Source organism: Notechis scutatus, chromosome Z, assembly GCF_049901735.1.
Source record: "Notechis scutatus isolate UNSWTSFEM ecotype Mainland chromosome Z, rNotScu1.2, whole genome shotgun sequence".
In the NCBI taxonomy this organism is placed as follows: domain Eukaryota; kingdom Metazoa; phylum Chordata; class Lepidosauria; order Squamata; family Elapidae; genus Notechis; species Notechis scutatus.
Window position 1 is genome coordinate 90,524,860 of NC_142025.1, and position 17,757 is coordinate 90,542,616.

Below are 17,757 nucleotides of genomic sequence, written 5' to 3' on the forward strand. Positions count from 1 at the left end.
GCTACTTTAATACATTAGGGCAGGGGTAGTTAACCTTTTTATGCCTACTTCCTACTTTTGTATCTCTGTTAGTAGTAAAGTTTTCTCTAACTGCCCACCGGTTCCACAGTAATGGTGATTTATAAAGTAGGGGACAAAAACCCTACCACCCACCATGAAAGCTGGAACGCCCACTAGTGGGTGGTAGGGACCAGGTTGACTACCACTGCATTATGGCCTTCCTTCCAAAGTTTGTATCAAATGTAGCTTAATCGTTTATCATTTTATACTGTAGCAGCAATTATAGCTTTGAGAAGTGAGTTGATGGTGCCTATTGAAATCTCAGAAGGTAATTGTTGATCTTCCTTTTGTATGATTTGTACAATACATACAGAGAGGGATTTATGATCTTTTTTAAAAGCTCAGTTATTTGCTAAATAGTGTTCTGCACTAATTAACTAGTATGTGACATGTACAATTGATTTGTGAAGATAATGCTCTGATAATTTCAGTCGTTCTAATAATTTCAGTGCAACTTTTAATGCCTTCAAAGCACCTCACATATATTATTTTGGTGTAATGTTACAATAATCCACTTTGTTAAGAAGATAAAGATTTATTTTTTTTCTGATATTGCAGGCGGGAAATTCAGTCTAAGAATGAATTGCCTAAAGCTGCCTAGTGAGTGAACTTGTGGTGGAAGAAAGTTTCAGGTGGGAAATTCCTGGTTTGCAGCTGAGCCTCTGCCATGCCACTGAAGATGCCACTGCACACACTCACTTGCGTCCGCATGCCTCTGATAGGATCCTGCTTTCCCCATGGATACCCTCTCCACCCTCCTTCTTTTATACAGGTGATATATTCCCTGGTGACCAGGCCAGGAGTACTGACTGAACGATGTACAGATATGCTGGAAAATGTTCATCTGGTGAACTGAAAATGCAGAAACGAGAAAGAAACGAGAAGGCTTATTTTGCCAAATAAAATGAGATTTCTACTTTTCTTGTTAGTTGCTTCTAGCTTATCTGTCAATCTAGTTCCCAGGCCCCAACATTCTTGGATCTGCTCCCTAGAGTTAAGCCCTAGATGTGCTGTTGCAACCATATGACAATTTATAAATGGTGGGATTGGTGAGATTCTCAATAGTTAAGCCATCCATGGGACAGAGGCAGTACCCCTCCCCCAGTAAAATCACTGTAGGCATGATTATAGCATTCAAAGTTTGTTGGTAACTTTTCTATAAATATCCCCCCCTCCATTATGCAAAGCAAAAAAACTATCTCAGATAGTAAGTGCCAAGACTTGGAAAATAGAACTTTCTGCACCACATACCCTACCTTGAATTCTACTGTATAGGGCACTATTAATGCAATATCAGGTTTTCAATTCAATTTTATAGAATGTGAAGGATGTGTGTTTGTGTTTTATTTTTATAGTTATAATGTACTCTGAAGATGGCGTTTAATTTCATGGTGCAAAGTGCAATGACAATAAACTAAACTAAACTAAACTACATTAAACTAAACTTGGTCCTGTTACTACCCTGGAAGATAGACTGCTGCTGTATGAAAGACAGATAAAACTGCTATACTTGTATCTCCTTTGGGAAAGGAATCAAGCCTAAACAGAACATACCTTTATATATGATAGACTGAAGGTACCATCCAGTAATTCACCTTAGATAGCAAAATAATTTGGTTTAGTATTACTGCAAAATTACCATTTTGTAGTGCCCTTGGGAAAAAGGATCAAAGGTATACAGAACATAGATGGTATCTATGACACCAAGGGAAGTTTTCCAAGTCCAATTTAGAGACTGAAAGAAACTGGCAGCATGTTCTGAATCTGGTCACCATGTATAGCCATAAGGATTACAGTATCTTCAATCTAATACAGTAGCTCCTTCCCCAGATGTGGTGAACTACAGATTCTTTTATTATGCTAGCTGGGGACAATGGGAATTAAAGTTCAATAAACATGGGTGACAACAGATTTGTGCTAGAGACTTGTATGCAGAGTTCCTCTTTGTTAATTAATATTACATAGGATGTTTTCAGCTGCTTTGCTTCTCAAAGATGGTTACAGATTTCTTTTCTTGATCATTGGTAGAAGCACCATGTCACTTTCAGCATGGAAAACTGAAAGTTCAATAGCCATTACATTTTAAGCACATCCCTCTTCTATGCTGAATCTTATATCCACAGCTACATTCCCAAACCCAATTTTATGTGCAACTAAGTTGAGATGGAATGAAAATAAAGACAGCAAATGTAATCATCTTTATGCAAAATGTGCCAGGTTGCATTTTTTTTTTAGATCTATAGCTAAATTTAAAATAATATTGCCACAAATTGCTGATGTCCAGATTTGGTTCCAAATGTTACCATTGAATAACATTGAAATGCAGCAGCCAATTTTTCTAAGGGAAATTTAGCTTCCCTTCTCCAATGAAATACAAAATATTCTTGTATATGCCTTGGAAGTAGATTCCTGGTGACTGCCTGGACAAGTATCTGCAATTTCCTTGATAAGGTTTTTTGAAGAGGTTTATCATTCTCAAGCTCATCTAGTTGGCTTTGTGCCTAATGTGATACTAAAACTCATGGTCTCCCTATTCCCAGCCTGGTGCCTTTATCCACTTCCACCAAAGTGATTTACAGTTAGTTCTTAATGAATACCAAAAAATTGCTTTTTTTGGCTTTTTGGAGTCAGTGTGTCAAACAACTTCTTTCTTCCATCCAAGCTAATGCATATATACGGTGCTTCAGCCTCTTCTTGTCCCTTAAATAGGAACACATGTGTTATTTATTTCCTTGCTCTAAAGTACAGTGTAAAGAGTGTAAAGAGTGTGCAAGTATTGATTGAGTTCACAGTGGCTGCTGTTTCTATCTCATTGCCAGCCCCAAATACTAGCCAACATACAAGATTTTGTCTATATATGCTTCCTGCCCATTCAAATAAACAAATCTTATATTTTTTTCATGTAGAAAATTATTATAGCAAAGCTATGTTGTTGTTAGAGTCTTTCATTTTGTTTTTATTTGTAGGCATTGTAGATACGTTCCCATATCTGGGGGAAAAATCATACAAAGCAAAACCATCTCCCTTTATGACAACAGATACCAGAGAAATATTTTTGCTCATTCCTTCCCTGTTGGGATAGTTCTTTACTTGCAGGAATTTTTCACTTAAGGGAACACTCAGAAATATGGATAGATTGTGGATATGGAAATGTTATACATAATAATGGATATTGCAAAATAAAAAATAATAGTACAAAAAATATGAATAGATTGATAATTTATCAATACCACACTTGTTAAGTGCATTTTTTTTTCCAAAAAAGAGTTAAAGGCTCCAATCCAGATTTGGACTATGATATGGGAGTCAAACAATTTCTGCTTTCAAGAAATCTAGCACAATGTGCAATTTCCCTTTCTACTGTTAATGAATGGAAAAAGTATGCATGAGAATAAACGTATAGGCTTTCTGGTTGCTTGCATTGGGTGAGGCCAATGAAGTGGATGCATAGATATATTCTTTTGTTTTTACAACATTTTTGTAAGCCACCAATTTATTTTAAAAATAATATAATAATTTGATAAAAGTCCTCTGGTTGCTTTTTGGAGATGTAAAGATGTCGCCCCTCATCCTATGGAGTTTACAGGCAGGTTTTTAGTCTTAGTTATTGTAAAGAAAGAGCCAAGACAATCAAAGAAAGAATGCCAAGTAATGCCAACCTTCCCGAGCCAGTAGCTCATTTAGAATACTATCTTTTAGAGGCAAAACTGAGTAAATAACTAATTCAACCACAGTCCTACCCAGATGTCACTTTTTTCACCTTTTTCCAAATATCATCATGATAGGTCTGTGGGGCGCTGATCCAATCCCACATTCCAGAGATTGATCTGAAAGGCCTTTAAACACAGAGTGAGTACATAAATTTTAAGTAAAGGACTATGGAACACTTATGCACATTACTGGAGGAATGGAAAGGGGCAATTCAGTATATTAGATTGATTAGGGAAGGACCCAAATATTGTCATACTAAACTGCACCCAATGAAATTTATATTAGTCATGACTAATTTAAAATCCATTAATTTCAGTGGACTTAAGTATGGTTAGCTATGATCCAATCTGCCATATAAAATTACCTAAGAGACTTTTGGCTTCTTGGTATATCACAAAAAAACTCATTTTCTCACAGTCCGAAGTTATTATGCAGAAGCTTCTTTTAAAAACCTTTAACTAAGATATCTTATCTGACTGACAACTGCAATCAATGAACCTTTGGAAGAGAATGTCTCCCAATGTGTTCGTTGGCCTTAGGTACATTTTTCCTTTGTGTGGCATTACTCTCTTTGAGAATCTCTTCTTATAAAAAAATGATTTGAAGAAAATGACAACTGACACACCTACCACGGGACTCTTGTTTGCTGGAGCAGTGGGCACTTTCTCAAATGTTTGGATATGTGGCTTAGCCAATATGAATATTCCTTTTAAACAGGGATCAATTTATGATCTAATGTCTAAATAACAACTATGTTAAACATAATCTGAAGTACAAAGTAGAATCCTAAATCCTTCCAAAATTCCTGCAACATCTTAGAGCCCAATAGTATATGACAAGTTTGTCCTGAAAGATTTCTGCATTTTTTCTTCAATTGATTTCAATTACTCACTGTCTCCACTTGCAAGGGACATGTTAGACTGCTTCAATGAAGAGTCTCCATACGCCTCCAAATCAAGTTTCTCCTTAATCCCAGATTCATAGTCCTCCTTTGAGAGGGAAAATATTAAAAATGCTTATTAAAAACACATATTAATATTAGTGTATTAAGCAACTCATCAAACTTTGATGCTGATTAAACAGCAGTTTCCTCCCAATTCAAGGCTTATTTTTGTGACTCATATGCAAGTAAGAAGTAACCTATTTTCTCTCTCACCTGAAATGCCATTCCCTCTTGGCTTCCGGTCCCTCTGTTGTGTCCTTCTTGTTCTCTTCCTAATGCTTAGCCTGGAGGTAACATTCCCTGATTGGCTGTTTCAGTTTGAAATACAGAAGAACGAAGATAAATTAAGAAGTTAGAGACATGAACACAACTCTACCTTCAAGGAAGTCTTAGGGCAGATTGCTTGCGATGCTTTTTGTGTCAGACCACATAAAACTGACTTATTGGGGTATCTTGTGGAACTAAACAGAGACAGAAAACCAGAGCCACTTCAGTAGCAGTGCCTTGTGACTCCTATGGGGATCATTACATGTTATTATTGTTTGTATGTCCTGCAATGAATATAACCAACTGTAAACTATTTTAATTCAATTTCTGGTTGCTTCTAGATGGGCCCTCTTCTTGTCAACTGCTACTATTCATTCATTTTTTTTTTTTTACAGTAGATCCAGATAACAGCATTATCAGCCCATTGCATTCCAGTATTTTCTCGGTTGTTCTCTCAGCTAGACAAATTTTTATAGTAAAATTGATTTGCAACAGCTTCTCTCATTACACTCAGACATGGATATTTGTATGTCTAAGCTGTAAATAAAGTTTTTATTTAACATTTTAGCTTCTATAATATAGTCCTTGTGGGCTACAATATCACTTGCTCAAGAGAATAGAATCAGTGTTCTGAGATCAAAATATTTTCCTTTAATTCCTGATATGCAGGTACTGGCTGATTATTTCGTAACAAAAGATGGACCACCAGTAGATGCTCCTTTCTTATTATTATTTAAAATATTCTATATCTGTGCTTTGGTGGTCTTTTTTCTTTTGTAACAATTGCATATTATAATTTTAAGAAAAAATGCAATCCATACATTTGGATGATATTCAGTGTGTTAAATTGCTTTGAAGCAACATATGAAGGGATACTTATCTACCTATTAAGCAACTTTGTGACAACCATACATATCAGCATATTTGGTATGTTCTGCCCTTGGATCTGATCACCAAGAACTGGAATTTTATTGCTATAATAAAATGGACACATATACACAGAAATAGACAGGCAGGTAGATGCACGGGGGGGAGTGGAGGAGAGAAAGAGATAAATAATCCTCCAGAGCCTCTCCAAAAGTTGTAATTGTAAATGTAGCAGAAGGGGGGTAGAATAAAATAAATGCCAAATAATCATTGTAACTGTATTCAATTTATTATTTTATATTTAGACAAAATAGAATTTAGGGTTTTTTTTTCTTTCAGACTTTTTCTTAGGAAAAATTGTTCAGTTGTGCATAAACAGCAGAGAAAAGAGGGGAATTTAGAAGACATTATGACACCAATACTTTTTTTTAAAATGCATTTCTTATAACTCCTAGCTGAAAAATGTTAATGTCTCCAGTGTCTAGAGTTGAAAGACTGTGTTTGTAACATGAAATTCCAATAATTTCGAATTTTCTTTCTAACTTTGCTGTTAGAAACAAAACACTGGAGCAGTGACCTCTTTTCAATATCCTTTTTGCAACACTAGGGGGCACTGTAGTAAGAACAGTTGAAAATGGGGTGTGGTGCTTAGCAGACTCACACAATTGCCTTATAATAGATTTAATCAGGAGACATGTCTTAGTTATGCCCCATTCTCTTTCCAGTGTCACCCACATTCTCAGTTAATTTACTTTCCCCATCTTGGTCAAACTGCTAAACTATTCTTGGGGGGGGGGGGGTTGTCCTTCTATAACATAGCACTTGACAAACTCCTTTCAATTCATTTTTGTAAGTACAATTGCATTCATTTTATGCACAGGAAACAAGGTACATTCCTCATACATCTGGTAGCGATGTTAAGTTTGAAAGTTAAGTTTAATTTGTCTACTATTCCTGATTATCTATCATGTTCTGCCCATAGAAGCTCATCAAACTATATGCTCAGTATATTTCTTCCCCTATCCCCTCAAAAGTCAGCATCAACTAATAGGACAAGCTTCCTAAGAGGGGAAGATGTGGAAACAGAAAATTCAATTTTTCCTTCTCCCTTCCCTAAAATCCTTTTACTAACTGAGAACTTTTGATTAAAAACTTCTTATGAACTTGATCACTGCATTTGTGATGTCTTTGAGTCTTTCTTCCGTAATTTAAATTCTCATTTTCCTTAACAACAGAGGGAAGAAAGCTCTATATGCAGAGTTCCATTCAGCAATTCGTGATTTTTAAATAATCGCTGACTTGAAATTATAAACAAGTCAGTGAGTCCAGGCGAAATGAATGGAGTTTTGTGGCATTGCACTACTGATAAATATTATCTTTCTCTGATGAGGTGCAGGTTGGGCTGGTCGTCATTAAACTGTAAGAAATTGGCAGCAATGTCTCAACTTTTTCTGATAGGGAGAACCCCTTTCATTGTCTATATGCAACCAAAAGGCTGAATTTGGCGGAGATTTGGAAATGCTTTAGAGAAGGCGTTGGATGGGTTAAGCCACAAATACCTTCCTCTCAGCAACTGTGGCCATTTGATATGTTGGCTGAATCCAACCTTTGAAATTCATAGACCAAGTTTATGCCTTGGCGTGGTAAGAGAACCCAATCAACTATGGCTTATTCAACAAACTGAGATGTGATTAAAATCTATGTCTTAGCATGATGTGCAAATTAGTACTGTGAATTAAATAACTCTGCAGACTTTCTAATTTGAGATCCCATGTTGATTGCTGAATTTGTAATTTAAGCAGTCTAATAATATCTGTACAAGCTGATGGCTGGTTCATCTTATAGTGCAAAATCCAGTTACAATTATATAAATATAGAGCCCAAAGAGGCCATTCATGCCATCAAACCTAACTCGATATAGGAATCAAAATTAAAGCATCCTGGATAAATATCTGTCTAGCCTCTGCTTGAATATATCCAGTGAAAGAGAAGCCCTTTACCTGATCAAATACTTCACTCTCTTATTCCATAAAGTACCACAATTGAAATATAATTTTTAGCTTCATTATCTTTGCACCATTCTTGCAATCTAATCAATCAATTAATTCATAGAGCAATTAAGAACATCTTTGGGACATCTGTAAAAAAACTTGTCACTATCTCTGTCATCAATTATATGAAGAAATATAAAGAAGTAAGAATGTTTATAACATAAAAACTAATTAATGGACATTAATATTTGAACATAATCAAATAATTAAATGCAACAGAAGTACTGAACAATTCCAGTCCTGTCATCTGAGAAATAATATTCCCAAAAGTATAAAAAACACAATTCAAATAGCAGAGAATAGAGATTTATGATCTATTTGAAGACATTAGACTTTGAAATACCCAAACTAACCTAATAAGTCATAGATTTGGATGAATTAAAATAATTAATGTCTTCCTATATGGTATTCTTTCTGGCTTCTAGAATTCTTTGTCACAAGACGTGATAATGGCAGGTGGTTATATGAGTTTAGAAAGGTTGGCAAATTCATGGAAGATAGATGGATCAATAGCCTTTAACCATTAAAACTTCAATTGATTGTTCCCTGTCCAGTCAAAAGCAATATATATATTGCTTTTGAGAGACAGGAGAAAATAAGTCATCTTGAACAACTTATCAACTTCTAAGAAATATCAAAGAAATTATTGTCTACAGACACATTTTCAGATTTCATGGACCCTTTATTTTCTCCAGAAACTCAATTTTTGATATTTTATTAAAATATTTTACAGAAGAGACTGCCTTATATAATCTCATCATATTTCCCAGCTATCTCCAACGTTCCATAAAATATAATTTAACTACAGAGTGTATTTTTCCTATTCATGGCTGGAAATTTTTCTCCCCTTCATTGTATCAACCAGAAAGATAAAACCTATGCCTTAAGCATTATATAAACCAAGTTCTAGGCATGGGTTTTATGCTACAAGATAGGGATGATTCCTTTAAAAGAACAAAAGGTTAAAAGAGAAGAAAAGCATAGGAACAAATCCAAACTAATATGAATTAGCACAAAGTAGATTCATTTTGTTTCAAAATTTAAAAATCTCTAGGAAACCTCTACAGCTATCAGGCATTCAAAGCACAAATATTTCAAGATACAGATCAAATAGTTAATGATAAAACTAGCTCAGAGATGTTCCTTCATATCTCCTGTAATTTTGTTTTAGAATTTAGAATTTTGTATTAGAATTCTAACCATCTTCACCCAGTATATATTTGTGTTCCAATTATCCCCACCCCACATGACACAATAGTGGGAGTGGTGGGAGATGCAATCCTACAAGAATTGTTTGAGAGGGGCCTAAACCTACCATTACTGTTTTTTTTGGCGCTATAAAAGTCTAACTAAAGAGGGTTCCTCCAGTCCTTCCTACTTCCAAAGGACAGAGGCTATTCCTTCCTCAGTTATTGCCCTTTATTTCTACTACAGTTTTTGTCTAGATCCTGAGCATCTTTCATTAGCTCATAGAAACTGAGAATGTAAAATTCACTCACCTATTTACTTGCAGGATATTCTTGATGAGAAAGCAACAGAAGTCTAAACCACTTAGCTTTTTGTTGCTCTATGGAATCCACGTCTTCTAGTTTCTACCAGTCCACAAGAGTCAGTAATGAGCTGACGGAATACTCCAGAGGAGCTTCTAAGTCCTGACTCATGGTTAATTCTTTAATCTTGTCCTACCACCTGGCACTTGAGATGCTTCTGGATGTTCTAGATTCTACCTTTTTTCAAGGCCAGTAAACAACATTATCTTGCATTACCATGTGTGTTACCTCCCTGCTAACCATCTGTGTGTCCCCTTGAATTTTCATGGTATGCCCATCCCATCTTACCATTACTGATTGTACCATCCTTAGAAATTATCATAAATGTTGAGCAAGACTCAGCCAGTCTGTATCTCCTTCCATAAGTCCTATTAGTTTCTCAACTTCATATCTTTAAGATAAACTTCTTTAAAAATTACAAGAAAATTCCCTTTCCTGGTTCTAAAGCAGGGGTTTCCAAATTTGGCAATTTGAAAACTTGTGGACTTCAACTCCCAGAATTCCTCAGCCAGCCATGCTGGCTGGAGAATTCTGGGAGTTGAAACCCACTAGTCTTATAGTTGCCAAGCTTGGAGACCTCTGTTCTAAAGAAAGCAGAGTACCTGCCAAAAGTTGAAGCACTGTTTGGTGAAATGTTTACCAGAAAAGTGTCCCATTAGTATATTTCAGAGAATAGGGAAAAGATGATAATAGGGCATGAACTGTATCTTTCTGTCCCCAGTAACTTCAAATGAACTCTTGGGTGCACTTTACAGAACTAACCTTTAAATAATGTAAAACAATGTTCTCTTTGAAAGAAGGAACAATTCCACCATAGTTTAAACACATAAGATCTGTCAAGTCTGCCCCTGTATAAATTACAAGCACAGATCAGATGAGCTCTTATTGTAAAATTGGTAGAGATCATTGAATGAGGGGAAATTCCAGTTCCATTTAACTGATAACTAAAGTATCCTTAAGGATAGAAATAGTAGCATAAAAAGGTCATTTCAACATAATCCATCTTTTTTAGCAGCCAGCGGTAATTATCTGTCAACTGTGAAATATAAGGCAATGTAAATCTTAGCTTAGACTTAGAGAAGGAATATGCCAGTCTCTATTAGGTTGGGTCACCCCAGAAAACACACATTATCAGTGTGCCCATTATTGGAAAAAATTCCCTCCTCACACATTGTACACTGTAATATCGGGTATAATTTAATTTCCATAGTCTGATATTTAATTATATAGCTACAATAATTTACAACAATTAGTCTTTCATGCTCAATCCGGATATTATAATAATGGAAGTATATCTCCTCCTCCTCTGTTGTATGGAGCTTCTGTAAATTTATCACTAAAACCCAACTAGGTTTCCACATAGAGTTTACTTATTGTATTTCACCAGTAGGATTTTAAATTTATGCAATCAAGATCTTGGAACATTTTTGTTTTTGTCTTAATTTATTAACCAACTACAAGTGATTTTATTAGTTTACATAACATTAAGGAATGATAAATACAATATAACAATGATAGAGTTGCAAGATAAGAGCGTAAAAATAGCACCAGACTTATTACTTTACAAAGGACATTTGAAAGACACCTCTGGAGAGGCCCTGTTTTGTAAAATCAAAGTCTGTTTCTCCTATTGATGGCACTTTAAGGGAGCATCTCCTTTAAAGCACAAACAGAAAAGATGCTCTTCCAGATATTTATCAGTTTGTTACTTCTAGCATTAATGTTTTGACTAAATTTTATTCTTCCAAATGTAGCTTAGTAATATTCTTGATGTTTCTGCAACTTCTGGCCCCATCAATAATGTCAGAATGGCATTGTTTATATTTGTAAACTTAGTTTCCTGTAGAAAATATGCTCTTTCTGTGCTAGCATCTCAAATTGGACTAGTACTTAGCTTCCTTCCCAGACAGACAGTAAATTTATTATCATAGTTCTGACTTTCCCTGGAGTTGAGGAGGATCTGAGATTAAACATAATAACTGTTTAGCTTCATATATACAAAACTATTTGGATAAGTCCACTGCTCAATGGTGTAAATCAGTTAATATGAACATACCACTCAATGACATTCAGATGGTGCATGACACAGGTATATTGCATATATATATATATATATATATATATATATATATATATATATATATATATATGTGTGTGTGTGTGTGTGTGTGTGTGTGTGTGTGTGTGTGCGCGCGCGCATAAGTATTCAGCCACATTCATGTAGCATATAAATACAATTCATGTTTTAAGCATAACAGGAACTCTGTATTAGAATAAGATGTAATTACTTATATAGCAGTGGTGTCAAACTCGATTTCATTGAGGGCCACATCAGGGTTGTGTTTGACCTCGGGGGCTGGGGTTGTAGACAGGTTGGCGTGGCCACCTCCATGTCACTCATGGTGAGGCTGCACAGGGCCTTCCTGAGTTCCATTTTTGGCCGTGACAGCCTCCTGCAACCCTCTGCCAGTGAAAACATGTGGAAAACAGTGAAAGCATGTGGCCTCCCCGAGCTCTGTTTTTGTTGACGGAGAGTTGCAGGAGGCCATTGTCAAAAACGGAGCCTGGGCAGGCCACGCACTGACTCCACAAGCTCCATTTTTACCGGCAGAAGCACCACGGGTCAGTCCTTTGCTGTTTCCAGGATGGGCCCTGCAGGCCAGATCTAAGCACCCCCAGGGCTGGATCCGGCCCCCAGGCCCTGAATTTGACATTGCTGTTGTATAGAAAAGCTCAGTGAGACTAAATAGGTTCCCATATTTTTGTGATTTGTTATAATACCCAATGTATATATCTTTGATGAAGAGTGTAGATCCTTCTTTTTTGCAGCAGCAGTTATTTATTGATCCAACAAGGGCAAGATCTTGCCGAATTATTTTAGCTCTCTAGCTACTTAGAATCAATGAGAAGCTAAAAACTGCGAGTGTCAGATATGTAGAGACATGGGAAGGTTTTGAACTGGCTTGTTCGGTAGTTAAGAAAATGCTAGATCACTCTCCCTGAGTAGGGCGTTCGCCAGATGGAAATATAACGTCCAGACTTTTAGCCAACATCTATGCTAGGTAAAAAGCTTTGGGAATTGCACTCCCAATTCATTTAGAGCTAATCTGATTAGGGAAGCTAGTTTAAAGAAGGAGCATACAATCTTTCCCTACATAAAGGCTGTAATGGCCCTTTGAGGCCTACATGCCAAAGGGGGTAAGAAGAAAGTCTAAATGTTGCTTAACGGAATGCAAATTTACTTTTAGTTATATTAAATTAGTAAAATATAATTAGACTATTTTATGTAAACACCAAGTCATTCAGTCAATATGTATTTGTGTGCTTGTGTGTCTGTGTATATGTATATGTACCATGTGTACATCTATATGTATTTCAGTTTTAAAGCATAGGGCTCAGGGCTCTTCCATCAGGCTTTGGAGCCAGGTATATTCCTTTAGAATGTAATAGTTGGATTTTGCATAAGATGTTTCTTCTGACACTGCTGTTATGTCACTTGATCCAGGAATCAGAGTGGATGGCACTGAATATCAGATTGAGTGAGCCACAGTGTTCAATACATTGTTAGGCAGCAGACTTCTTCACCTTCTATTCGGCTGAAGTACATTTCTTCAGACCTTTGTGAGAAAGCAAACGAGGAACTCTGTCATTGGAGGGTTTTAAAACATACCAAGAAAACTGGGCCAATGAAATTTTCCTTGTGATATTCGAAAAAAAACCCTCTCACAGAATGATAGGAGGCACCTATTGGGCACCTGATAGCTTGTAGGTGGATGGGATGGGTTTGGGTGGTGCTTCTGGTTGCCTTTTACGGAGGATAGTGCTTTATGATTAGGCCTATCTCAGAGCATCCCCTCCTTCAGTAACTGCTTTATCTCTGAGTAGGCAGCCAGGTCTAGCAAAAGCAAGTGTCCTCCCTGCTTGCTTCTCCTCAGCTTCTCTGCAACATTGTTGGCACCATTAATCCCTGCTTTGGGATACTGCTATGGGTTAATTTGTGGAAGGGGAGGGAAGGGTTTCCAAATCTGCAGTTATTGTAAGATTATCATTCCCATGCCATTGAGGCATGATAGCGTGGCAGGGAAGTATTGTAGATGTAGAATCTTGGCCACATGTGAAGGCTGATTGTTAGTTCTCAATGGCTGCAAGAAAAATTTGGGTGCCCAGGCTATTATTAAACCTGGATTGCATTAAGAAAAACATAAATGTTAATACAAGTGATCTAAGTTCTCAGAATCATCCTGATCCAATTCTTGATCATTATGAATGTTAGGGTAGCCAGTTTTAATTTCAGCCCATTTCTATGATTGCATCTTCAATGGTAGCTTGAAGTGGAAATGCCTACGTGCATTGCTTCCATGCAACATTTTAAACAAACTGCTATTCAAAGCACTGGAACAGATTGGTGGTTTTTCCACTAAGTTAAGTTTTCCATTTAAGTTGCCTTGTTTTATCTAGAATGATACAGCTGACAAAAGCTGAATCCCTCCCTACATCTGAGAGGACTGATTACTTCTTTATTCTCCTTCTCAAGAAATGATGTTATACCAATGCCAACCTCTAGAGAGCAGGAGGTAAGAATTAATATATATATCTCCTCACCAGTTTACAGCAAATAGCTTAGTTTAGATTTTTACAAAGAAAATATTCAAAGATAAATAAATAATCAAATGTCAAAGAAAAACATTTAAGCTGTGTTTCAAAGTATATGGGAACATACTTTGAAACTCATAAGCTCAATTGCAGGACAATAAAGGTAAAACAAATGAATCTGTATGTGTTTTAATCTGACAAGCACTTCCAATTTATTTGTTTTTTCTCTGTGACACATCACTGGCTTTAATGCATTCAGTTGGTAAAATCACAGGAATGGATTGCTTCTCACTTAAACAAATACCTCTTTACAAAAGCATAGTGTTCTTTGTAAATGTAACCAATTCTGATTGAGATGGGTAAATGATCTTTTCACCCAAAGATTTTGATTTTCAGAAGCAGGCAATATATACAAAAGGTAGCTTTAAAGACTTAGGTTGTATAAAGTGAGAGTACAGCAATTCCCATTTTCTATCACTGTTAGTTCTGCTGTGTTAGAGCTGATGAGAATTGGAGTTTAGGGACCTACCAAGAACGAAATTGTAACCCATTCATAATTTACAAGAAACCTTGTTAATGTTTTTGAATAATCCAAGAATTCTCAGAGACTGTCTCTTTGGTGAAACAGTCTCTGCATGCATTGGAACAACAGATGTGCATAAATAGTGTAGGAACTGGAATGGATGGTAACAGTGAGAGTAGAGAACTTTGAAGTTTTCATTAATCTTTCTTGAGAAGAAGCCCACTCTTATTACTTTTTGGATCAAGAGAAAGAGTTGGTCATGTTTTCAGAATCACTTTTTTTATTTTTTATACCATACATTAAAGTGTTCTTCAAGATGAGCTAAGTCGTGGTGGATTCATGTCCTGATGGTTTCCTTGGAAACAAGCAAAATAGTTTGCCATTGCCTTTTTCCAGGATGTTCCTCTCAACTGCCCAGTTTAACCTAGTTTTATCCCCAGTATTTCCACAGCTGAGTTCAAAGTAGGTCTAATCCTGTTTAGCTTTTTGAGAACCATCAAAGTAAAAGTGAGCCAGAATGAGTGTGAAGTGATGTGTTTTATCAATATAACACAGAATCTTCTTTGTTTCATAGGCATTCCATAGAAGACAAGCATAGCACATAAGAAAATGAGAAAATAGCTACTTCAGTATATAAAGTTTGAAAATCTCTACATAATTTATCCTGATTCCCACAAATTTAGTGATGTCACATGCTGGGATGATAGTTCCACAATTCTAACTAGCATAATTGCTGACAATTTGGGATATTTCAATTCCTAGCACAACTGGAAGCATCATGTTGGGAAAGGTTGAAGTAATTTAGACATAGAGACAAAATCTAATGTAAATTACTATTGTGCAAATAAATAAACTACAGTTAATGAAGCCAGTTTGTCGCTTTGTGTCTAGTAGCTGACAGCATTTACCCAACTTTAGTTATTTCATACACTACCCAGAGTAAGCCTTGATTAGTATTGTTTAGGAAGTCCAGAGTAGAAAGTAGACTGAGAAGTTTAACAAAAAACCTGGAAGAAGGCACTGACAAACCACTTCCGTACTACTGCCAAGAAAACTGAATGGATACAGTCACTAGAAGTAGTCCTTGACCTGATGATGTTTTTACTTATTTGCTTCCCAGAATTCTGACTCAACTTCAAAATTCAATGCATGGCAGCAAAGAGAGAGATTTTTCTAAAGAATCTGGCACCAGCCAATTAAGTCCAGCAACGGTGCTTCCTTTTGAAAGAAAGTTTGTGAGCAGCCATTGGATGATTATAAGCTTCATACATTACTCCAGAATTATAGCACACTGTCCAACATGTCTATTCTAAAAAAAGGTTGAATAAATACAGAAAAACTTATTTCCAGGTCAAGGGGCATAGAATTGCTGCCTTAGAAATGGGACATTTTTATTCAAATATTGGTTTGAGTGCTGGATTCTGAAGATGAGCTGGTCAAGATTCTGACTTTCATTTATCTACTTTGAAAATATGGCAAAGCTGAATTTTATTTATGCATTTAAATAATTTATATGGTCACCTATAATCATAGCAGTGATTCTGGGCAGTTATACAAAGTTAAACTTAATGAATGGCCAACGTTCCTATGTTCTATTTAAAGTTCAATAAGATTACTGCACACATGTATTTCAGCTTGTTGCCTTTCCTACAGATTTGTTGTTATTATTGTTGTTATTGTTGTTATTATTAATAAAGATTACAGTACAAAGAAGAAATGTAATTAATTTTTGTGCTGGACCAACACATGAATCTGTCTACCAAAAACTAACTGTAATTAAAATGTATCAAAGCACATCTAGTAGGTAACCTCATAGAACTGCCCTTTGCCAGATAGTATTGTCTAGCCAAATTAAAATAACATAGATCTGTCTGGCTCTGTATGAAAGGACATAAAGTAAAACGTTTAGCAGCTCAACCTATTTTTCTCTTCTAGCCTCAGCTAACATCTTGATTAAGAATCTGACTTAAAAGGGCATTTTTTCACCTTCATCACAGATGACATGAATAGATAAGATAAATTTAGTGGCCTACTCAAATAATAAGATGAAAAATCTAATTATAATATATTAAGAACCTAAGTTACACCCTCATACTCTTATGCAGTATTGATGAGCTTTAATTAGTAGATATAACACATTGTTGTTATCCTTACATGTATACAGTTCCAGTGGGGTGGGATTCTACCAGTTCACACCTATTCACTAGAACCGGTTGTTAACATTCTAAGCAGTTCGGTTGTTAGAAGAAATTTCTGGCCTAATCCTGTAAGGAAGGCAGGAAGGAAACATTCTGGTGTTGCTTACAGAAACTGTCTCTCCGTTAACCCTTATTACATTCTTGGCAGGACTAGACTTCCTGTCTCAGGAACCTCTCTGGAGTTTTTTTCCCTTCCTTTGCTGGTACTTTGCTTGTGTGGAGTGACCATTTAAAGTTACAATGGCACTGAAAAAAGTGACTTATGACTATTTTTCACACTTACGACTGTTGCAGCATCCCCACAGTCATGAGAGGCCAGGTGAGGAGATGCGTGCCTTGATGTGAGTAATATTGAGTTGGCCACGCCCAGCCAATAACATGACCACCAAGCCACGCCCACCAACTAAGCCACAACACAGAACTGGTTGTTAAAAAAATTGAATCCCACCCCTGAATACCAGCTATAAAAATGGCACTTTATAAAGAACATTTCTCATAAAGACACAGAGAATTAACAGAGCAAGAATGAAATGGGGGTAGGAGGGGGGGGGAATTGGCTGGATTTGCAATACCTAAACTATTATTTTTAACCATAGTTTGTTGAATAAAACAATCCCACAGCCATTGTGTACCATAATGCCAGGATGCATATAAAACATCTGCAATTTAAGCACATCTCATTATGGCTTATGATTTTAAGTATGATTTGTTCAACTTTCACACTTCGTCATCACACAGTTGTCAATTTTATCCCCTGTGAATCCCTGCCAGGAGGGCAACGTGTGGCTTTATCCTTTTGTTAAACAACTTCAAGTGAGAAAATATCTCAGTCTATGTTTATTTTAATTCTTGCAAAACTGAGATTGTTTGCAGTGCAAAACAGCAAACAAACCCAGCACAGTCCCTAAGTGCAGGAGACCCGTATGGCGGGAGAGCTCTGTGCACGGCTGAAATGTCTGCATGAAATGACTGGAAAGCACTGACAAGGCAGGCG

At 36.3% G+C, this 17,757-nt stretch overlaps 1 protein-coding gene and 1 long non-coding RNA gene across 4 annotated transcripts in view; one reads left to right on the plus strand and one right to left on the minus strand.

Moving 5' to 3' along the window:
* Positions 1 to 9,588, minus strand: part of SLC4A1 (solute carrier family 4 member 1 (Diego blood group)) — a 56,910-nt gene extending 47,322 nt beyond the window's left edge. The window contains exons 1-3 of one of the 3 annotated variants that reach the window (XM_026679778.2): positions 9,399 to 9,588; positions 4,928 to 5,022; positions 4,664 to 4,760 (exon numbers count right to left, since the gene is read on the minus strand). In XM_026679778.2, the coding sequence (XP_026535563.1) occupies positions 4,664 to 4,760; positions 4,928 to 4,939 (109 nt within the window). In that variant the 5' untranslated portion in view covers positions 4,940 to 5,022; positions 9,399 to 9,588. Of the gene's footprint in view, positions 1 to 4,663; positions 4,761 to 4,927; positions 5,023 to 9,398 lie in introns of those variants that run through there. The other 2 variants (XM_026679779.2, XM_087947080.1) reach the window with 2 other exon arrangements.
* On the plus strand, positions 657 to 16,207 carry LOC148128988 (uncharacterized). The gene is made up of 3 exons (XR_015745934.1): positions 657 to 878; positions 13,908 to 14,023; positions 15,686 to 16,207. It is a non-coding gene; the product is annotated as an uncharacterized LOC148128988 (long non-coding RNA).
* The last annotated feature ends 1,550 nt before the right edge of the window (positions 16,208 to 17,757 follow it).